The sequence below is a fragment of the Mytilus trossulus genome, chromosome 2 (genome assembly GCF_036588685.1).
Source record: "Mytilus trossulus isolate FHL-02 chromosome 2, PNRI_Mtr1.1.1.hap1, whole genome shotgun sequence".
NCBI lineage: Eukaryota > Metazoa > Mollusca > Bivalvia > Mytilida > Mytilidae > Mytilus > Mytilus trossulus.
The window spans coordinates 46,810,920-46,836,124 of NC_086374.1; the positions used below are offsets into that span (position 1 = coordinate 46,810,920).

Below are 25,205 nucleotides of genomic sequence, written 5' to 3' on the forward strand. Positions count from 1 at the left end.
CAAACAGTAGAGCTGTTATTTTTAAAATACCTCATCCTATAACTTATAATTTATAAAAAATAATAAATAAATAGTTTGCACCAAAATTTGTTTAAATATATATAAATAACTACCAGTACATATTTATACCATTTTCAAAAAACTTCAAATTCTGAGAATATCCTCAAATTTAGGGTCTTATCTTTTTTGACTATTGTTACATGTGAAACATTCATACCTTAAAAGTAGAAATATAAATGTATATAATAAATCAATCAGTTTCTAGGTCCTTAGTGCTTTTTTTACAGTTTCTCCAATTTTAAAACTCGAATTAAGGTGGAAACTGGATAGTTATGTTAAAAAACTATGGAAGAATTTTTTATAGCTAATACCAAAATATATTAAATATATTGTGCTTATAATACAAAGGCAATAAAAAAATTATATCACAGAGCTTGTCTTTAAGCTTCCGGTTATGAAAAATCATATTATATCATTAGGATTATTTTAAAAAGTGAATAAATAATATCATGACTAGAAAAAAAAATCTGACAGATAGAAATATGCAGTAAACTAAAAGATAATTCAGTTTGTATTTATAGATATTTTGTGGGTTTTGAAACAAGAATTAAGGTGTTTAACAGATACAGTTTCAGTACAGTCTATATGTAAGAAGACATTATTGTCAATCAACTAGAAGGGATTTTTTTCCTTTGAAATGTTTATAGTATATATTGCTGTCAAGTTTTGTAACAATCAGTAGTGCTAGAGAAATTCAGTATAATGTAAGACATATTCATACAGCTATTTGAGTAGAATTTCTCCAAAAATCTAAATCACACAACATCAGTATAAACCACTGTAAAGACCAATGAAAGTTCAAATATTCATCTCATCTGCATAAAAAAAAACAGTTGAAAAGGACACAGATAAAGTCGTTGTCTTCATTTTAATGTCTTTTTTGGTCCCTTTATACATTTTCTTCCCTCAAAGTTAGAATTTTGTGTGTAACTATCACAAGAAAAGTGAAAATAAATGAGTTATTGAAGTGTTAAAGATGAACTAACTACCATCACAAAATTGAAATAAAAATATTAATATGATTTTACAGGTACATGTAATAGAAAAAAATACAGAAGTCAATTTTGTTTCTTGAATATTCATATATCACTAGTGTAATCTTTATCAATTCACTTTTACATACATATTATAAAGTCTTTATAGTTTTGTATGTTATAATTGCTAACATCACATCAATACAACAGTTTTTAAATAAATTATTTTAATAATCAGTGACACTGGTCCTCAGGAGAATGTTCCTCTATCTGTTACCGTTTGATATTCCAGAATTATTGCACCAAGTTTCACCATACAGAATATTATTACTATACTAGACAAGACAAGGTTGTTTCAATGCTGTCATGTACAATATTGTATTGATTTCTGTGCTGCAAATGTACACCCTACCATCTCTATATGCTTGTGTATTGTATGGTATTGATTTATCTCATAATTGTCATAATTCTGTCATTTATCATACAGTATTAATTTCTCCCATAATGTTCACATTCCTGTCTTTATATTTCTTTGATATTTCTATTTCCATCTGTAAAGAGAGCAAAAAAATAGAGGCCATTTAGTATTTATAAGTGTTTTTGTCATGGCAATTGTCATTTGAAATGGTATGGTTTACATGAAATGCTCAATTCAAATTGAGATATATAAGAGTTTAAAATGCAATACTTAGCCAATAGTATTTTTGTAATGATATTAACATCTAAATTTGGTAGATTTTCAAAATATTGCTACAGTATTATATAATGACTTCATATGAGAACTATTGTATTCTACAGTAAGTGGATTTCAGATACGGAGAAAGGATTTTTTTTCATAGTTAGTAAATACTTCCTAAGCTTATCTCAATGTATATGGGTCAATGTTAGCTATAGCCATTTTTGCCTCAGCTATTTTAAATATTCCATCTGTCTAAAGTCCCTTGACCTTTTTTTGATTGCCTTAAGAAATGCAGTATTTTACCTGTTTCTGCACCTCTCTTGTTTTCTTTATAATCAGGTCTAATTTAGGTTGTATTTCTGTCTGTTCTTCTATTGCTTCGTCTCGTTTCACTACCATTTCCTTTTCATGAAAAGTCATTTTATCTGCTAAAGTTAATATCTGTTTCAAATCATCTCTCAGTCTGTCTACATATCTGCCAATATACCAAAGATAATCAATAATTAAAACAAAGACATTTTACTGTTTCTATAACAAAAAGAACCTTCACCACTATATATTGTAATGCCGTCAACCCCCCTTTTTGAATGTGCTGTGTTATTAAGTACAAATAATAATACGAAGATGACTATGAGATGATATGCTTTGCATATGAATGTATTTGATACGCTGATTACACTGAAATTGATTTAATTCTATTGTGTTTAAAGTGATGTTATGAGTTTAATTTACTCGCGGTGACAAAATTTGTTTCTGGAGTGCCGCTACCTTTAGTTTTGTTGTTTATTTGAGATATTAACCTTTTTCATGTGTTCCTAAGTTATCCTGTTGGTGTAATAACCTTCATGATGAATACATATGTTAGTTCTTAATGAGTTTAAGCTGGAAAACATCTTTATTTACATAAAATGTCCAGTGTTTACATTTTGAATTGCCATTTCGGGAATTTCCCTAATTAGAGAGATGGTTGCTGATTGGTCCGACTTATATAAGAGAGTCGGTGATTGGCTGATTTTCTTATAAAACTAAAATGATCAGCTACGGAAAGCAGTAATTGTTGTGGTTTGAAATTGAATGTTATGAAACACCAAACTTGAAAGCTAGGAGAATTTAGGAGGAAATTAAGGAAACCTATTTGGGAGCTTAAGGAGCTGTGGGAGTAAAGTTGGGAGCTTAAGGAGCTTAAGTAGAAAGGTGGGGGATAAATTTGGGAGCTTAAAAGAGTAAATCTATTTCTTTTTAAAAGTATTAAAGAAAAAGATTGTCTTGGTCACAGTAATAACCATTACGGTATTTTTATACAGATAGTTATTTTAAATAGATGTTGTTGAATTAAGGCTACATAATTTTATAGGTGTTCTTTTATTGAGACCCTTTGTAAGCCTGAATGAGCTATATGCTAATGGTAGTTTTTAAACTAGCCGACTGAATCTACAGAGAAGTTACTCTGGATTGTTATATATATGTATGTGTATACATATATTTAATAAGATAGACCAACCATACCGGGAACCCAAACAAACCAGTAACAGCTAGAGCCTTCACAGCCATCCGATTTCTCTCTGCCATTTTAAGATTGTCAAATAAATGATCAAAACTTTTATATGATTTGTCTTTATTTATAAATAATAATTATATAACATTTGATAGACCTCTGAAGTCGAGGTTAACGAAGCTGTAAAGTGTGTTGGTACGACGGTATTCCAATTAGATGTCGGGTCGTACATTTTATAGTATTATAAATCATACCAGTTAAAGAAATCCCTTTTATTTGTAACCTGTTATCTCTGGTGTCCGACTCTAACACCAGGGAGACAGCGTTATAATATTATGCAAGGGATAATGTTGGTTTTCTGTTATGTTTTACATCTGGGCTTATTTGACCCTGCATATTAACTACAAGTTTTAATTTTAAAAGATATATGAAACAGTTTAAATAATTCACAATTTCAGATTGTGTCAATTATAGGTTAGGTGTGTATTAACAGAACTTGATAATGACATCATATTAACAATTTTTTGTTGTTCAAAAATTAAAGGATGAGCACTAAGCATAACCACATAAAAATAATGACAGCATTCAAATTGTGAACTTTTCATTTCTTTGTAGGAACAATTCAGCATCGTAAGATATATCTCCCAGTGTATTTGATATTCCAGAGCTTGCATTTCCCTATCATGATTTCCTTGATACAAGAATGCAGCTTATGAGGAAGATATTGAACCAAGTTTCATTTGTTTTTTTTGGCTTAAGCCATCTTGTTATAAAAGTTTACCAAAACCATCTTGATTTGATTGAATGTTATGGTACATCTGTATCACAGATGATCATTGATATTATATTCCAATTGTTGTTGCCATTTGGTTGATGAAAACTAAAGTTGGAGAATGGAAACAAAAAAATCAGATTTTGTTTTGTTTTATAAGGGGTCATAACTCAAGAGCTGTAAGAGTGATGCCGCCCAATTACAAACTTGGTCTGCATTATGTGGTAATAAGCATTGTGTATAAGTTTCAAAACAATTGGTTGAGGTAAACTAAAGTAAGAGTACAGAAACAATAGTTTTATAACATTTAGTTGAGGCAAACTATAGTTAAAGAACAGAAACCAACTTTGAAATGTAGGTACGTATGGACAAACAACCAGATGGACAAGAGTAAAACTAAATGCCACGTCCCCTGGAGCGGGGAAATAAAAATGCTTGTGGTAAAAAATGGTAACTTAATTATACATTTCCCACATTATCCCTTTGGTAAATATCGGTCATAGAAGTAAAATAAAATATTCATCCTATTATCCAAGTATAGAGACGTAGAAACTTGCCAACTTAATTTTACCTTGGTGAGTTTCTTATCAACATTAAATGATGCATCTTCACAGTTGTCAATTGACTATAAATGTCCTTGACCTTTATAAGCATGCCTTCTACTGTCTCCCTGGTTACTTGAAGTGACAATGGAGCTGACTGAAATTGACTGCTGGATAAAAAGTTTCCTTCTTCCTTCATTTCTTCTAGCCTCTGAACCAAAAATGCTTCTACCTACAATATGTATAAACTCCCTTTTTAAAGTATAATTATTCAAAAAAAAGTTATCACTGACATTAACCATAAATAAATTTGTTATCGCAATTTATTTTGCGACATTTGCAAGTAGAGAAGTAACACAAATATGTAAATCGTAAACATATCTTAATATTGGATTTTTCCTTATATAAATACAGGTAAGTCAACGCAATAAGATTGATTAATTTTTGGTGTTTTAACGCCACTTTTAAGCACAGCATTTAGGTTATTTTTTGGCGGCCAGTTTTTATTGGTGGAGGAAGGGGGAGTGCCAAACGAAAACCATGGATCCCTTGATAGGAAAACTGATAATCCTAGTCAATTAAGATTGGAGTCGAATGCACCTGCAAGAGTGGGGGTCAAACTCACAACCTCAGTGTTGATTGGCTAGTGATTATAGTAGTAGTTACTTAGACCACTTGACCACCGAGGCCCCTCACAATAAGAAAATTCACAAAAATAAATAGTTGTAAAGTCATCCAAAAAGGTCTAAATGCTAAAAAAAGAATTCACAAAAATAAGTTGGTTTACAGTGATAATAGTAATTTGCTCAGTTGTAATATTTGTCACATAAAGTGTGATGCTTAATTATTGTTATTCTTTTAAAAAAATTCTACTGACAGACAGCTGTGACCATCAAATGCTTGATATGTTCAAACAGCCACTTATAACCACCTCTGAAGTTATTAGAACATCCTTAAAATATTTTGCGAATCTCTAATCATGGACTTATGTTGGTTGTTTTACCTCTAACAGATCATCTAAGAACATAGCTCTAGTTTTAGGATTATCTAATAATGATATAGCATCTTCTCCTTTAGCCACTCCGTCTTCTGTGAAATACAAGAAAGTATATCTTATATGCATGGCAGAATGTTATGTAAAAGTTTCAAATTTATGCAAATCATTTGTGCAAGTAATGAGTATGTTGTGGATAAAACAAAACAAAATGTGTTTAACCCCACCATATTTTTGTGCCTGTCTGAAGTCAATAAATAGCCTCTTGCCTTTTTTAGTCTTAAAAATTGAGAATGGAACTTGTATGTTTTTTTAATTTTGTCTTATTTCTATGTTTTGGAGTTTAGTGTGACGTCCATTTTCACTAAACTAGTACACAATTTTATTTAGGGACTAGCTAAGGACCACCTCCGAGTGCTGGATTTTTGGGCTGCATTAAAGACTCTTTGGTCTGGTTGTTGTCTCTTTGACATATTCCCCATTTCCATTTCCAATTTTATGCTGTCTTTCAATTAGCTATAATTTTCAATTTTGCATGACTACGTAATTTTGCCTTTTACATTACCCAGATATAAAGTTTTTATAAGGACATTGTAAGATATTTGGCGGACCTTCCTATTGAAATTTGTAATAGCAAAAATTATTAATAGAATCTAACCAAATCTTCAGTCATCATTTTCAGCTTCCAATTCATTCTTAAGAGAAGTGATCAAAGCTTAAGTTAGGCTGAGGTATTGGAATTAGTGAGTAAATTATTAAGCTGTATAGCGGGTTATTTTTTGCAGCTGTAAAATTTTATTAATAAGGTAAACTAAATATTTTTGTGGTTATTATTTTAAATTTTATCAATAGCTTTGCATGTTCACTTTTAAATTAGCAGAATTTGTTTTTGGCGAATTTGTTCTATCTGCGAAAATTAGCGAAAAATTTCTCCTTTCGAAAATAAACTGCTATACAGTATATATATGATCACTGTGTGTGTGTGTTACATACCTGCATGCTCCACAATAACCAGGTCACTATAGTCTATTCCATTACTGTCTTTGTCTGATTCTACTACACTGAAATCTATGGCATCCTACAAAGAAGTAGTTGCATCAGTTTGATATCTTTACCCCACTTTTCCCCTACAAATACTACAAACATCTAGATGTGTCAATGCCCTCATTTACTTCCTACAAACCCCATATATATGTCAATTTCATATAAATAACTTCACTCATTGCCTACAAGGCCCATATATGTCAATTTCATATAAATGCACTCTCTTACTGCCTACAAAGAATTATATGTGTGGGTTTGATTTAAATACCCTAACTCAGAAACTCCAAACAACAAGATGTGTCAATTAATATCCATACCCTCATAAACTGCCAACAAACAACTTATTATGTCATTTTAATATAAATACCCTTATTCAATGCCCACAACCAACTGGCATTACAAAATATGTACGACAGTTCAACAGACCACACCACTATAAAATCCTACTTAATTTCAAGAAAATGAACAAACTAAGAAATACAAACACCAATGAACATAAAATGGTACAGATAGCCTTCTTTGGTACTGACACAATAGATGGTTTAGTTAAACCAGTTTTATTTGTGTGTTCAAACCTCTCCCTTTTGTCTATTTACACCATGTAAAAAGGAAAACACACAATAACCAACCTGCACAGTGCAGCTACCAACAGGATGACCACTAACTTGGTCAAGGAAATTAAAATCTGCACACAAAATTAATTAGAAATTTAACTCATCATAAAAACAGAATTTGAAATTTCATTAACATGTCCAATGAATAACTTGTTTAATGTTTGATAAAACAAAATAGAGTTATACTTTGAATAAGGGCTCATGCAGGGGAAATGTATGGTAGTGTTAAGCAATACATGATATTTGTTTCTTTATTTGATTAGGGTGGTAGAATATAATTTCTGTTACATATGTGATAAGAGTTATGGGTGCTTGGGTATTAACAAAGTGTTGTCCAAACACCCCCTTCACCACTTTATGGGGTTGTTATTTTAGGAATAGCCCTGAAAATAATAGATATTTACAGTCCTACCTGATTTTCTGTTCCCTCTTCATTTCCTCCTGTTTCTAACGTAATTTCTGACAAGTCTAAGTTTATATCATCAACAAAATCAATGTCAGCAGTATTACCATCACCAGCACCCCAGTCAATCTACAGTACATCATAAAAATATTGGTTTTGTACTCCAGATTAGCTCATTTTCATAAATTATATGATCTTTCAAAATTTATCAACAAAAAAAATAAGGAATTTTAATTGATAACTGTTTTCAAATATTTTTTAAAACTCTTCTTTTCTACATCATAAATTTCATTCATATTCATTTCTACATGTAGCAGCCCTCATCAAATCTTAGTTTGTGCAGCACTGCCTTCCATAGTTTAATGTACTATCCTACGACCTACATCTAGAATTATTGTACACCACAGTAACACTATCAATGTTAAAATATATAGATTCCATTACTGCAACAAGTGTGTGAAGATATTTCTCTATTCGAGACTTACATGAAATTTTAATATTCAAAGCACAAGGCTTGCCAAGCTTTTTAAATGATTAAAATTCAACTGTCGAGACTGAAAAAATATTGTAATTCATGAGATATAATGTAGGAATGTTATTCTCTAATGATTTTTATCCTTCCTTTTCAGAGATTTGCAGAAGTTCAAGTTATGCTCTGTTTATGTGACACGATCAGGGAAGGTCGCCTTTTTTCAGGACATCACAATAAGAAATTTTCAAGAAATAAAGAAAATCTAATGTCATAATTAAATTTTGACTAATCATTTTCTGATACAGATTTTTCACTAGTGACAAGAAATATTTTTCTCACACTGTTCAAGAAATGTGAAAATAGCACAATAATTAGAACAAAATGATTCTTACGTCTGCTGAGTCTGTTAGAAGATCCTGTTCATCTGTAGTGTCTATGAAAAGTTTTGTACAGTCAATTTTCTCTGGTTTTGTTCCTGTCCGCCATTCATAGGTTGTAGTATTGCCATTTTTGATAATATGTTTTAACATTGGTAAACTATTTTCTCCAGGATCCCTGCAAAGTAAATAATGTAAAATGACTATTAAGTCTTATTTGTAAAAAGGTTTATCATCTATACAATACTAGTTTCTGCTCTTTAGTCGGGTTGTTGTCTATGACACATTCCCCATTTCTGTTCCCAATTTTATGTCTGAAATATGTGAAAATTTCAAGAAACCATACCAGTAACAACTTTAATATATGTAAACACATGAGAAAGAAGGGCGCACTACGTTTGCGCGCATTTGGGGATTAAAATATTTTACGTTTGCGCGCAGCTTTTGATTACATTTGCACGCATTCATTTTACAGGTAAACTCAGGTAAAAATATAAATAAGAATTAAATTTAATCATAATTTACTATAATTTCGTTTATCTTTAAATAAATATGACTATTAATTATTAATTTTGATAATATTTTTCAATTCAAATTATGTATAGTTCATAGTGATCATGACAAACTCCATTTTAGCTTAAGGCATACATATAACTGCATTGCTAATACTTCAGAGTAAATAAGGTTTTAATGAATAGTGATCGCTTTTAAAATTAGTAAATAATTTAAGTGAGTTTGTAAAGTTGCACAACAATGGAGTTAATTTCGTTTGTCTTAAACAAATCGAGGGGAAAAATCATTAATATACGTATTGACAGAACACTGAAGTATGGGTATATCTTGTAGATGCACTGGCAGAATAAAAACTGATGAACATTCAACAGTCATTCTTAATGCCAGACCCGTTGCTCGAAATCCCACTTCCATCTCCTCGTTGGTGAGCAGGGGACTTAGACTAACGGAAGGGGTTCTTACATGTATACTTAAATAATTGAACGAATTAATAAATAAATAAGTGTTATTGTCTGTATTTTACCTGAGTTTACCTGGGTTTACCTGTCAAAAAAATGCGAGCAAATGTAATCAAAAGCTGCGCGCAATCGTAATAATTTTTGCGCGCAAATGTAATGGTAATGCGCGCAAAGTAATGCACCAAGAAAGACAAGAGTCCCATATCTCATATTATAACTATTGTATTCTTATTATGTAACATTATCAATTCTACACATGTCACTATAATAAATGATATACTTACTTTATAATGCAATCTAATTAAAATTAAATCCTTTAATTGTTCCTGTTCTAATATGTCGCGCATCAAGGCCTTGATGCGCGACATATCAGAACAGGAGCAATTAAAGGATTTAATTTTAATTAGATTGTTTATAATGCTTGTATGCATATATGTAAACATACTAATTACAAATAGTTGATCGACAATGGGTTTTGAAAATGTTTAGGCACTTGCAGTTATAACCCTTTGATATATATTTGACAAGAATTGTACATGTGAGCGCTTACAATGCAATTATTCACTAAAATGCATGATACGCCCTTAATGTGCATATCGAAAATTGTCGCAAGAATATAATAGAATATTTCTAATGCATTTAATCATAAGCAATTAAAATGACTCATTGGTTTACCACTATATTCAAACTCAAGTTATAGTACAATATATACATATGTGAAAAAAATATCTGGTAATTAAAGTCCCATAACTCTGGGAACAACAAAGTGGGAAATCTAATAAATCAAGAGAGCTTCCTTTCACCAACCCCAACAAAGTCAATAATAAAATAGTTTGGAGGAAATCAATCCACAAATACTCAGTTAGTGCACAATTTGTGAAAAATTGCATTTCTGTAGGTCAAGCTGGAAAATAAAATAAATCGTAGGGGAGCTTCCTTTTATAAATTCCCACATTAATGTAAAGTGTGGAGAAAAACAATTCAAGAATACCGGAGTAAGTGTACGAGTTGTGAAAAATTGCCTTAAATCTATGGGTCAAAGTTCTGTAACTATGCAATGACTAGCCACAAATCAATTTTAATGTTGTTTAAATTTAATAGACAATTGGTTAAAGCTACAAAAAAGAGTAATTTTGTGTAGTGTTGATGGAGGGACGGATAGACAATTGCACTATAGGTTACCATATAAATCCAGGTTTTTTTATGGGCATTTACAAATTATGCTTACTCATTTGTTAAGAATTGAACAAAATCTTTGTAGAAATCTGTTGCTAGCCTCAATCCACTCGTTGAATCACAAATTTTATCAAATGTTTTCGGTAGATCTTCAACGAGAGCAGCAAGCTCTGATTTGATTTTCTTTCCCTGAAAAACATCAAAGAAACATTTAAGAACAGATGTTTGTTTCTTAATTTATAATTTTATTACATAATCAGTCATATGTTGTTATCTTTAATTAAAAAAAATGGAGATTTAGTATAATTGCCTTTTCATTAGTTTCATTTGCTTTTTTGGTTTAATAAGATTTTCCACCATTCCATGAAAGGACCTGTTGATTTTGTTCTGATTACTATTCTTATGTTTTTGGGGCTGTTTTTTTATTTTATTTTGTAAGCTGTTGCTTAGATATTTGATATATGGTATTAAGTCAGTAAGTATACATCTGTAGTAGCAAATTATCTCCCTTATTTCATTAAAAATACATCAAAACTGTAGAATTTTGTCATCACTGTAGAATTAACTATTAATCTACATCAGAAATGATGTTGCATAATTCTAGAGTGGCTTATTATCTGGCTTATATCATGATTACTTTTTATTTAAACATGCATTTTTTGAATCAGTGCAAGATAAGCTTTGTTCTGATAACAGAGCTACTGATTTCCAGTTGTTTTTTTTTGTCCTCAAAAGTAAAGTTGATTGGTGGAAAGACCTTTCTTGTTCAGAGAACAATTGGTTTTTAATTTAAATTATTGCTCAATAATATGGCTTAATACATACCTATGACAGTTAACAAAAATACACATCTAATGACTAATATACTATTTTACCTTTATTCCAAGCTCCTTGCATTTAGAATTATACTTCTTTTTCAGGTCAGTGCATTTGGATGCATAATCTGCTTCTTTTCTGTCACATTCCTGAAAACAAATTTTTAATTAATTTTTTTTTATGGTAAATTGCATACACTATGGCTTTGTGATAAGTAGATTATCTATATTCAAAACGAGGGGTTAAAATTAATGTTGCTTATTTATTTATTTGTCTAGCTAAGAGTTAAATCTTTTCACACAACATAATTATAAGCATACTTTTTTTTTCAATGTTTTTCAGTGTAAATTTCAGGCATTGAGAATTTTCAATGTAAGTATGAGGTAAAGCCTGTTGATTCAAACAACTACTGACCAGTTGATACAGTTACAGTAAAACCTGATTCAAACAACTACTGGCCAGTTGACACAGTTACAGTCATATGCTTCCCTGAGTGCAGCCTGAATTGATTGCAGAACCCTGAACAGTTGGTACAAGTTTAGACACAATATTCAAGCTTGATACTGTCTGAATTTGGATTTTAATCAAACTTTTGACATAAAAAAAGGTTTCTGGCACAATTGTGGTGAAAGATCTTACAAATTTGAAATGGGTTGAAACATTTGTATTAATTTTGAATTGAAGATTTCTTGCTATTGCACAATACTGTGATAGTGTGCAATATTGAGCCACTGCCACATACTGTGCAATTGAACATTTCTTTCTATTGCGCAAAATTGTGCAATTTGATATTTTTTTCCTATTGAGCATTACTATGCAATTGAAGATTTCAGGATATTTGGTACCGGTAGTATTGTGCAATTGAATACTATGTAGTTGAAGATTTCTTGCTATTGTGCAATACTGTGCAATTGAAGATTTCTTGCTATTGCACAATACTGCGTAATTAAAGATTTCTTGCTATTGCCCAATACTGTGCTATAGCCCAATACTAGATGTATGCAATTAAAGATTTCCTGCTATTGCATACTACTTCATGTTTGATGTGTATCTCCTGCCATATACTGAATTGTTCATGACTTACAATCAATCTTAGTCATAGTTTTTTGGTTCATGACTTATGATCAATCTTAGTTGTAAATCTTTGTGAAACTCGAATCGTGGACATCAAGCATCCATTGAAGACTTTTAAGGGGTCAAATACACACAACATTATTTATAGAGACGCAGAAAAAAACACAAGCATCTGAGTTTCTTCTCCAGTTTTTGTGGAGTTTGTGTTGCTAAATCTTTGTTTTCTGCATAGTATTTTGAGGATCAATAACTGTCTTTTTCTTTTGGCCCTGGTATTGTCTGTTTTTCTTCAACTTCAGGTTTTTGCATCTTTTCTTTTTAGACAACAAAAGAATGGATTACTGGTATAATTTTTTTTCTTAGTTTATACTGAGAACCTTTTACAAATTCTAAAAAGAAAAACATTTCTGATAACAGGTGAATGAGAATCTACATATCAACTAGATGATGACAATTTTCCTTTAAAAACAAATACCTTTTGTAATTGTTGACATTTTGAAATCTGTTTTTTCATAGCAGGTATTTCATAGTTCACATTTCTGGCTAACATCTGTGCTGTTTCAGCTGAAATGTAATATATTACGATAAATACACATGTACAACTTAAAGCAACTTTAAAAAAAAAAAAAATGTATATATGTACTATAAATTCAGAAATTATTGTGTGCATTTATTATTGATATTTTATATTTTGCAATATTGAAAAAAAAATATCATATACAAAATTTAAAAATGCCAGTTTGAAATTTTGCCCCTGTCGCATTTATTGCAATAATTAGAACATTGCAATAATTTCTGAATTTACAGTATAATGTAATGAGTTAATAAAACAGCCATCCAAGACCACAGAACAACAATCAAGAGGAGGGACAACAGTCTAGGCGCTGAGTGCAAAACATGTCACGTTGAACAATTTCAGCTTCCGTTTGGAGTTTTTAAATATTGTAATAGATTGATTTGTACTTGTTTTAAAATCAAATGTACTTTAATGCATTTATGCATTCTCTGATACAATCTGAAAATCTAAGTGCTGAACTTTTAACAACGTATATAACTTTTATAAATCTGAACATTCAAAGGGTAAGGTATTTACAAGGATTACAGTATTTATCTCAAAGGGAAAAGTATTTATCTCAAAGGGTACGGTATTTATCTCAAAGGGTATGGTATTTATCTCAAAGGGTATGGTATTTATCTCAAAGGATACAGTATTTATCTCAAAGGGTACAGTATTTATCTCAAAGGGTACAGTATTTATCTCAAAGGGTATGGTATTTATCTCAAAGGGTATGGTATTTATCTCAAAGGGTAAGGTATTTATCTCAAAGGATACAGTATTTATCTCAAAGGATACAGTATTTATCTCAAAGGGTACAGTATTTATCTCAAAGGGTACAGTATTTATCTCAAAGGGTATGGTATTTATCTCAAAGGGTATGGTATTTATCTCAAAGGATACAGTATTTATCTCAAAGGGTACAGTATTTATCTCAAAGGGTACAGTATTTATCTCAAAGGGTATGGTATTTATCTCAAAGGGTAAGGTATTTATCTCAAAGGATACAGTATTTATCTCAAAGGATACAGTATTTATCTCAAAGGGCACAGTATTTATCTCAAAGGGTACAGTATTTATCTCAAAAGGTACGGTATTTATCTCAAAGGGTTACAGTATTTATCTCAAAGGGTACGGTATTTATCTCAAAGGGTACGGTATTTATCTCAAAAGGTACGGTATTTATCTCAAAGGGTTACAGTATTTATCTCAAAGGGTACGGTATTTATCTCAAAGGGTACGGTATTTATCTCAAAAGGTTACAGTATTTATCTCAAAGGGTACAGTATTTATCTCAAAGGGTATGGTATTTATATCAAAGGGTAAGGTATTTATCTCAAAAGGTATGGTATTTATCTCAAAGGGTAAGGTATTTATCTCAAGGGTACAGTATTTATCTCAAAGAGTACGGTGTTTATCTCAAAGGGTATGGTATTTATTTCAAAGGGTTAGGTATTTATATCAAAGGATAAGGTATTTATCTCAAAGGGTATGATATTTATCTCAAATGGTATGGTATTAACTAAAAGGGTACAGTATTTATCTCAAAGGGTATAGTATTTATCTCAAAGGGTAAGGTATTTATCTCAAAGAGTATGGTATTTTTCTCAAAGGGCACGGTATTTATCTCATAGGGTACGGTATTTATTTCAAAGGTATGATATTTATCTCAAAGGGTACAATATTTATCTCAAAGGGTATGGTACTTATCTCAAAGGGTAAGGTCTATATCTAAAATGATTACAGTATTTATCTCAAAGGGCACAGTATTTATCTAAAAGGGTTACAGTATTTATCTCAAACAGTACAGTACTTATCATAAAGGGTATGGTATTTATCTCAAAGGGTAAAGTATTTATCTCAAAGGGTATGGTATTTATCTCAAAGGGTACAGTATTTATCTCTAAGGGTAAGGTATTTATCTCAAATGGTATGATATTTATCTCAACGTGTACAGTATTTATCTCAAAGGGTAAGGTATTAAGTCAAAGGGTACAGTATTTATCTCAAAGGGTATGGAATTTATCTCAAAGGGTAATTTATTTATCTCAAATGGTATGGTATTTATTTCAAAGGGTACAGTATTTATCTCAAATGGTATGGTATTTATTTCAAAGGGTACAGTATTTATCTCAAAGGGTATGGTATTTATCTGAAAGAGTAAAGTATTAATGGCAAAGGGTAATTTATTTATCTCAAATGGTATGGTATTTATCTCAAAGGGTACAGTTTTTATCTCAAATGGTATGGTATTTTATCTCAAAGGGTACAGTACTTATCTCAAAGGGTACAGTATTTATCTCAAAGGGTATGATATTTATCTCAAAGGGTATGGTTTTTTTCTAAAAGGGTACAGTATTTCTCTCAAAGGGTTCAGTATTTATCTCAAAGGGTACAGTATTTATCTCAAAGGGTAAGGTATTTATCTCAAAGGGTATGGTATTTTTCTCAAAGGGTACGGTATTTATCTCAAAGGGTACGGTATTTATCTCAAAGGGTACGGTATTTATCTCAAAGGGTTCAGTATTTATCTCAAAGGGTATGGTATTTATCTCAATGGGTACAGTATTTATCTCAAAGGGTTCAGTATTTATCTCAAAGGGTACAGTATTTATCTCAAAGGGTACAGTATTTATCTCAAAGGGTATGGTATTTATCTCAAAGGGTACAGTATTTATCTCAAAGGGTACAGTATTTATCTCAAAGGGTATGGTATTTATCTCAAAGGGTAAGATATTTATCTCAAAGAGTATGGTATTTATCTCAAAGGGTACAGTATTTATCTCAAAGGGTATAGTATTTATCTCAAAGGGTACAGTATTTATCTAAGAGGGTACAGTATTTATCTCAAAGGGTACGGTATTTATCTCAAAGGGTACAGTATTTATCTCAAAGGGTTCAGTATTTATCTCAAAGGGTACGGTATTTATTTCAAAGGGTACAGTATTTATCTCAAAGGGTACAGTATTTATTACAAAGGGTACAGTATTTATTACAAAGGGTACAGTATTTATTACAAAGGGTACAGTTTTTATTACAAAGGGTACAGTTTTTATTACAAAGGGTACAGTATTTATCTCAAAGGGTACGGTTTTTATTACAAAGGGTAGAGTGTTCATTACAAAGGATCTAAATTCAGAAATCAAACTTAAAAGATTTCATTTGTGAATCTATAATAGTATTGCATGATACAAACCTAGATAAACACCATCTGTTTCATACATTTTGATTATTTCCATCCAATCCTGTGATAAATAAAAATACTCAATTATTTTTAGTTCTAACTTAACTTCTTCTATATATATATTTAGGACTTACAGGTGTGATGGGGATGGAAGTGTGATAATCTGTTCCATAGTGTGTTGGTCTATTAGGACTTACAGGTGTGATTGGGATGATCAAGTGTGATAGTCTGTTCCATAGTGTTTTGGTCTATTATGACTTACAGGTGTGATGGGGATGCTCAAGTGTGATAATCTGTTCCATAGTGTGTTGGTCTATTAGGACTTACAGGTGTGATTGGGATGATCAAGTGTGATAATCTGTTCCATAGTGTGTTGGTCTATTAGGACTTACAGGTGTGATGGGGATGGAAGTGTGATAATCTGTTCCATAGTGTGTTGGTCTATTAGGACTTACAGGTGTGATTGGGATGATCAAGTGTGATAATCTGTTCCATAGTGTGTTGGTCTATTAGGACTTACAGGTGTGATTGGGATGATCAAGTGTGATAGTCTGTTCCATAGTGTGTTGGTCTTTTCACTAATGCCATTTGATAAGTGGAAAAGTTTCATTTGGTTCGAAATAAGACTTTTTGAGATATTGATTGAAGATGCACAATTATTCTGAGAAGTACATTTTTTTAATTAGTTTGTATATTAATTTTCACTGTACACTGTTTATCAGTAATTTCCCTGCTTTAGCAACTTATATTAAAGTTTCATCTATGCATAAAACGTAAATCTCTTTCAACAGTGTTTGCAACATTTGAAATGCAAGAATACAATGTATATTTCATATTATGTACATCCTTATTAGAGAGGTATCAACTAAGATACATAAAAGTATAATGGAATTCATATTATTTTGAAGAGGTATACATAAATTGAAATGATATATATCTTTCATTAGTTCATTGACTATTACAGCTCTTTCCTGTAGTAGCAGAAGGGCCAAACAGCTGTATTGCTTTCTGCAGCACAACATTATCAGTATCATACATGCTGATCTAACCATAAAAGGGCTGATTTGGTCTTGTCATTTCATAAAATATTGTCGTATCCAAAGCCATACATAAAATAACTTGAAGTATCCTTTCAAACCATTAAAAGTTAGATATAAGTATATTGATTTTAGAAAGCACGATACAACCCAAATCATATGATTCCTTTAATTTCGTAAAGTGATCTAAACAAGGTTTGTTCTTTAATTGTGTTATTGTTTAATTTATGTTTTTTTTAAAAAATAAAATGCACTAAAAATTTGGAGGGCCTTGGCTGGTTGACCTAACTTTTAAAATTGGTCATAGTTTCTAAATCAGAACTTTAATTTATTGGTTTAACTCACCTTCATTTTCTGTGAGGAGTACTGTCCAATCATATTCTTTTTTCCAAAGTCTGTGTCCTTCATTAACTCCACAATTTGTTGACAGTGAAAATAGTTTATATCTAGAAAACAAAATTGAATGCTTTTTTTTTTTTCGAAAAATCTCATTTAATGTTTATTTGGTTTTGAAGTTTTGTTGTACCCGCAGAAAACTTATTTCAAACGGGAAAGCACATCCTCATTTTTACGGAAATGTTGTTAACCGTGCCTGGAAAATTTAGAAATGATCCATGTAAACTTGTTGCTCCTTTAAATAAACTTATTCTAAAAGGTTACCTATTCAACACTGTAATAAGATCATTGAATATTGTTTTTATTGGTATAAATATTGATTTTGTTATCAGTAGATTAAAAGCTAACTAAATATTACTAGTATGTTATATACATATACATTTTCATGGATCTGCAATCTGTCGATACCTGTAACTTGGCATTGCACAAGGTCATGTTTTTCTCTGGCTGTTTATGACGTCTTTACACTAAATCCATTGTATGCTTGATGTGTACGGATTGATTGTTAAATCTTAGAGGCATGATTTTTTTATTAGTTGTTAGTGGCTTTGCACTAGCTGTCAGATAACTGTGAGTACTCATGGATCTGTTCATTGTGTCTTTTTGTGTCGGGATGTATAAGTACCTGGCCACGTCCACTTGTATTTTTTGTCTATCTGATGAGTTAATAGATATAGGAAGATGTGGTGTGAGTGCCAATGAGACAACTCTCTATCCAAATAACAATTTAAAAATTAAACCATTATAGGTTAAAGTACGGCCTTCAACACGGAGCCTTGGCTCACACCGAACAACAAGCTATAAAGGGCCCCAAAATTACTAGTGTAAAACCATTCAAACGGGAAAACCAACGGTCTAATCTATATAAACAAAACGAGAAACGAGAAACACGTATATATTACATAAACAAACGACAGCTACTGTACATCAGATTCCTGACTTAGGACAGGTGCAAACATTTGCAGCGGGATTAAACGTTTTAATGGGCCCAAACCTTCTCCCTTTTTCTGAAACAATAGCATAACATCACAACATAGAAAAACATACGATAAGCCTTTTTCAATTGATTTTTATAGTTCGTTCTTATGTTGTACTGTTATACCTCTGTCCGAGGTTAGGGGAGGGCTGGGATCCCGCTAACATGTTTAACCCGCCACATTATTTATGTATGTGCCTGTCCCAAGTCAGGAGCCTGTAATTCAGTGGTTGTGTTTGTTTATGTGTTACATATTTGTTTTTCGTTCATTTTTGTACATAAATAAGGCCGTTAGTTTTCTCGTTTGAATTGTTTTACATTGTCTTATCGGGCCTTGTATAGCTGACTATGTGGTATGGGCTTTGCTCATTGTTGAAGGCCGTACAGTGACCTATAGTTGTTAATGTTTGTGTCATTTTGGTCTTTTGAAAAAGACTCTTTTGTGGATAGTTGTCTCATTGGCAATCATACCACATCTTTTTTTATATTAGTCAAGATTTTGTAAACTAAACTAATTTCTAACCAGATGCTCCACAGGGCGTAGCTTTATACGACCGCAGAGGTTAAACCCTGAACAGTTGGGGCAAGTATGGACACAACATTCAAGCTGGATTCAGCTCTAAATTTGGATTGTGATTAAATAGTTGACACAGCATAGGTTTCTGACACAGAATGAGTGTGTTCTAATGAACTTAAAATTTTTGTTTTCTCTTAGAGCAATTCACTATACCCAATTTTTTTAATCACATCCCCCTTTCCCTTATTCCAAAACTAATCTAAATTAAAATTTCTAATGGAGATTGCAACAATAACTACTCATTTAAATACATCATAAAATATTAAGATGTAAAAAAACTGCTTGTTATCACTGAATGGTAAAGATTATTTTAATTTATCAGTTGGTAGAAAAAAGTGAATATTGTATATTGTATATAACAAAGATTTAAGTTGATTCTGGACAAAGAAAGATAACTCCAATTAAAAAAAATCTTGCTATTGCAAAATATTGTGCAATTAGATATTTCTTGCTTACTATTCTGGACAAAGAAAGATAACTCTAATTAAACAAAAATTTGCTATTTCACAATATTGTGCAATTAGATATTTCTTGCCATTGCGCAATACTGTGCAATTGAAAAGACTTGCTATTGCACAATACTTAATATAATAATTTTAGATCCTGATTTGGACCAACTTAAAAACTGGGCCCATAATCAAAAATCAAAGTACATGTTTGGATTCAGCATATCAAAGAACCCCTAGATTTCAATTTTTGTTAAAATCAAACTAAGTTTAATTTTGGACCCTTTGGACTTTAATGCAGACCAATTTGAAAACAGGATAAAAAATGAAGAATCTACATACACAGTTAGATTTGGCATATCAAAGAACCCCATTTATTCAATTTGTGATGAAATCAAACAAAGTTTAATTTTGGACCCCGATTTGGACCAACTTGAAAACTGGGCCAATAATCAAGAATCTAAGTACATTTTTAGATTCAGCATATCAAAGAACCCAACCGATTCATTTTTTGTCAAAATCAAACTAAGTTTAATTTTGGACCCTTTGGACCTTAATGTAGACCAATTTGAAAACGGGACCAAAAGTTAAGAATCTACATCACAGTTAGATTCAGCATATCAAAGAACCCCAATTATTCAAATTTGATGAAATCAAACAAAGTTTAATTTTGGACCCTTTGGGCCCCTTATTCTGTTGGGACCAAAACTCCCAAAATCAATACCAACCTTCCTTTTATGGTCATAAACCTTGTGTTTAAATTTCATAGATTTCTATTTACCTATACTAACGTTATGGTGCGAAAACCAAGAAAAATGCTTATTTGGGTCCCTTTTTGGCCCTTAATTCCTAAACTGTTGGGACCTAAACTCCCAAAATCAATACCAACCTTCCTTTTGTGGTCATAAACATTGTGTTTAAATTTCATTGATTTCTATTCACTTAAACTAAAGTTATTGTGCGAAAACCAAGAATAATGCTTATTTGGGCCCTTTTTTGGCCCCTTATTCCTAATCTGTTGAAACCAAAACTCCCAAAATCAATCCCAACCTTTCTTTTGTAGTCATAAACCTTGTGTCAAAATTTCATAGATTTCTATTGACTTAAACTAAAGTTATAGTGCGAAAACCAAGAAAATGCTTATTTGGCCCCTAATTCCTAAAATGTTGGGACCAAAACTCCCAAAATCAATACCAACCTTCCTTTTGTGGTCATAAACCTTGTGTTAAAATTTCATAGATTTCTATTCACTTTTACTAAAGTTAGAGTGAGAAAACTAAAAGTATTCGGACAACGACGACGCAGACGACGACGCCAACGTGATAGCAATATATGACGAAAAAATTTTCAAATTTTGCGGTCGTATAAAAACTGAACCTTATGTATTGAACATAATAAAGAATCCAAACTGTTTGAATTATCTCTTGCTTTTAATTGCAGAATTTAAGACCAGATGGACAAACAGACCAACACAAAGACACACAGATAGAAAAACATAAGGCCCCCTTCAATGGTAGATGGGGCTTAAAATGGTAAAATAGAAGGGAAATTCTTTATTTTATATCAATTTACAGAATTAAAATTTGTTAAGAAATAACCAGCTTATTATACAGTGTGGGTTGTTTATTGTTGAAGGCCATATAATGACCTTTAGTTGTTTACTTCTACATTATTTGGTCTCTGATAGTAAGATTAATATCACAAAATACCATAGTAAACAGTTTGTGTACCGGTACAACTTACTACCTAACTTATCAGTTGTAAAATTTTCCAAAAAGCATTTATAAGTTCAAAATCATTATTTGATAAATAAACATTATTCAGAACTTGTTTTCAGTGCAACTTTTCATTCATAACTTCAGAAATTGACTCAAGTCTATTTTTCAAATTTATACTGTGATCACACGAGACTGCTAATACCAGTCTTAAAAATAAGTAGAATATGTTTATACTTTATAGATCAAAGACCAGGAAAAAACACTGTAAATCAACTAATTTTCAAGACTTTCGAAAATATGTTAAACTTCAAATCAATCCTTATTTAAATAAATAAAATAAATTTGAAAAGCACGAAATTAAATTGCTGCTAAATGGACCTGAAATGAAAAATGTGAAATAAAATTTCTGCAAAAAAAGTTAATATACAGTAATACTGCTTTTCTATCGTAAACAGGTCATGATAACTACTTACAAGACCATTTTAATAGCTGTGTGATGTAATTACAAGACGCCTGTTATAGCTGTGGGATTAACTTACAAGACCTTTGTAATAGCTGTTTGATTTACTTACAAGACCCCTGTAATAGCTGTGTGATTTACTTACAAGACCTCTGTAATAGCGGTGTGATTTACTTACAAGACCCATGTAATAGCTGTGTGATTTACTTACAAGAACCCTGTAATAGCTGTGTGATTTACTTACAAGACCCCTGTAATAACTGTGTGATTTACTTTCTAGACCAGTGTTATAGCTGTGTGATTTACTTACAAGACCCCTGTAATAACTGTGTGATTTATTTACAAGACCCTTGTAATAGATGTGTGATTTACTTACAAGACCCCTGTAATAACTGTGTGATTTACTTACAATACTCTTGTAATAGCTGTGTGATTAACTTACAAGACCCCTGTAATAACTGTGTGATTAACTTACAAGACCCCTGTAATAGCTGTGTGATTTCTGTAACAGGAGGCATATCCTGTATTGCTGTGTTTATTTTCTCTCTGATTTGAGCTGCTGTCTTTTGCCATTGTTGGTCACAGTGTCTTCTGTTTATCAGCCAATCTGTGAATATAGGAATAGTTCTAACAGATTATTTAATAAAATATAAAACATGGCTTTATTAAAAAAAAAGCTGTTTGGCAGAATACAAATACAACTTCCATTTCTAACGCATACACATTTTAGGGTATTTTAAATTGAGACTTTGAAAAATGAAGTTAAGGTCAAAGGTCAATTTGATGCTCTGTTTGATAAAAATCTGTGCACTACATGTAGGTCAAAAGACATACATTGTTTCCTGACCTTCCAAAAGGTCAACAGGGACTAATCATCTTTAACAAGGAAGTAGTCATTTTTGCATTTGTTTCATGTAAAGATGCCTAAAACCAATATATTTTCAGAATCAGTGTAAAACACTGAAAAAACAACATATCATATTAAAATTTCCCCCATTTATTTGGAAAACCAAAAGAAGCAAAACAAAACAAAACACTACAAAATTTATAACATTCTTTACACCTCTTATCAAAGGTACCAGGATTATAATTTAATACGCCAGACACGTTTGGTGTACATTTTTTTGTACATAAGACTCACCAGTGACACTCAGATCTAAATAGTTATATAGCCAAGGTACAAAGTTGAAGAGCATTGAGGACCACAAATTCCAACAATATGTGCCAAATACGGCTAAGGTTATCTACAATGTATTCCTTGGATAAAAAAATGTTTAGTTTTGTAACAGGAAATTTATAAAATTGACCATATAATTGATATTCATGTCAACACCGCAGTGTTGAATAAAATGTTGAACTTTTGCCTTAGATACTGTTTTTTATAAAACATAAAAAAAGATTTGACCAAGTTTCATACCTTTCCATGAAGGTTTGACTTAGTAATTATTGAATAAATAACACATACATGACATACACATACACCAAAGATTGAATCTAAATGTTGACATGTGCGATGACACTAATCATGTATAGGATCACTATGTCTAGCCTCTGCAACAAACTGTTGCAAGCTAGACAAAAATGATTGTGATTTTTACCAAGCAATTTGTTGTAATGAATATCAATAGGTAATGCCTGTATTGTCTGTTGTGAATTTGATGCCATGTTGAATTGGTTCAGTTATCTAAAAGAAACAAGAAAAATGTATTGACACTAATATCACATATATAACTCTTAACATGCTTAATGTTGTTCTAGTACCAATGTTTCATAAAAGCCTTTAATCTTTTTTCAAGGCAATCTGTTGGCCAGGGCTCACACAACTTTAGAATCATAGGGAAAAGTGATCTCACTTTTCGAAAGAGGGACAAAAGATACCAGAGGGAGAGTCAATCTCATAGATAGAAAATAAACTGACAACGCCATGGCTAATAACTGTGTTCAGCCCGTTGTCCCTCTTTGTGTGGAGTTGATCATTGATGCATTCCATAATCATATTAACACAACCACTTGCAACTTCTTATAGTCTATGTGGCGCATTGTGTTGCATGCTATCTTGAAACAAAACCTGATAAGTCCATTGCTGATCCTGATTAGTGCAGAAAGGCAGAAAAAAAACCTGATGAGTCCATTACCATTCTCCACTATGAATGAGGGTGGTACATGTAGGAGGGGTCTTGATGCCCAAAATCCCGGACTTAAAGCATAGATGCCAACCCCCTTTTGACACAATCAGTAACAAACTATCAAATTTTCCGAATTTTTGAAAAGTTTTCAGTAATCATTCATGAACGTGCATTTACCAATATAAATTTCTGACGAGCCATTGCAGTGATGTGCACTCAAATTTGTCGTTTAATATTTTGTATGTAGTATGTATTCCATTCATTAATTGTTCAGATGTTCTCGACTCATACATTTTCGTTTTGTCAAGTTGAAATAGAGAAAGGGGGAAAGCTACTTCATAAAATGCAAGTTTGCCTCTTCGGAAGTCAGTTACCCAACAATAGGTTGATAACTCCTGAGAAACCAGAAGCATTACATTGGCGTTGACTAAATACCGGACAAGGACTGAAAAGTCATGATAAAAATCCGCGTTTTACAAAATTGAACGGCGATGATTGGGAATCCATAACTATTCGACTTTGACCGTAATAGCGTAGTTTTTATCGCAAAATCGGAAAAACTGTAATGGTTGGCATCTATGTTAAAGACATGAAATCCTGAGGTCCCAATTTAAATAAATTAAATACCGCCATCCTGAAATTCAAAAAAACAAATTCCCGGATCCCGAAAGGATCAATTCCGAAATCTCAAGCTTAAAAACACCCGATCCCTGAGTCCCGATAAAGGTCCTTCCCCCCTCATGAATCATGATGAATAATAATAATATATTTCATTCAATAAAATATCAAGCATATGAGTTTTACTATACACAATATGAAAAACATAAAGACAAATAATACTAACACGAATTTTGAAAAAATATAATGGCATTTTATGAGTGTATTACTATAACTTTAATATAAGTTAATTTTATTATAAGGAACAAAAATTGCTGATACTTATAATAATTTGCTGTTCCTCTATCTAGGGAAACACGTTCCTCGTATTATTTTCAGTATACTAAAATATGGATAAAACATATGTGTCGAATAGCAGATCATAAACACCGGAAGAAAAATCAGAAGAGGTTTATAATTAACTACCAGATGTTTACCTGTCAAACACACACGTTGGCTTGTTTAGACGGAACTGCCTGATATAAACTGTATAATTTTAGTACATCAGCCCCGACAACATCAGTCTGTATTATTGGTATATATTTCGCAATAAAATTATTTTTATGAAAAAATATATAAAATACAAAGCAATTATTAAAATAAGAAATG

The 25,205-nt window shown here is 31.6% G+C and overlaps 1 protein-coding gene across 3 annotated transcripts; it reads right to left on the bottom strand.

Moving 5' to 3' along the window:
* Positions 1-1,302: 1,302 nt before the first annotated feature.
* Positions 1,303-25,108, bottom strand: LOC134707410 (CDK5 regulatory subunit-associated protein 3-like). 3 transcript variants are annotated; one of them, XM_063567126.1, is made up of 15 exons: positions 25,034-25,108; positions 23,412-23,497; positions 22,289-22,420; positions 17,586-17,686; positions 16,216-16,264; positions 12,939-13,027; positions 11,449-11,538; positions 10,626-10,762; positions 8,442-8,604; positions 7,587-7,706; positions 6,510-6,594; positions 5,526-5,611; positions 4,552-4,754; positions 2,017-2,188; positions 1,303-1,585 (listed from the first exon to the last, which is right to left on the bottom strand). In XM_063567126.1, exons 2-15 carry the CDS (start codon positions 23,476-23,478, stop codon positions 1,514-1,516), a joined length of 1,566 nt encoding a protein of 521 aa, XP_063423196.1. In that variant the 5' UTR covers positions 23,479-23,497; positions 25,034-25,108; the 3' UTR covers positions 1,303-1,513. The 3 variants fall into 3 exon arrangements, with proteins under 3 accessions (XP_063423196.1, XP_063423197.1, XP_063423198.1); XM_063567127.1 differs by having other exon boundaries at positions 25,023-25,069; XM_063567128.1 differs by lacking the exons at positions 22,289-22,420; positions 23,412-23,497; positions 25,034-25,108 and adding an exon at positions 21,926-21,968.
* Between the last annotated feature and the right edge of the window lie 97 nt (positions 25,109-25,205).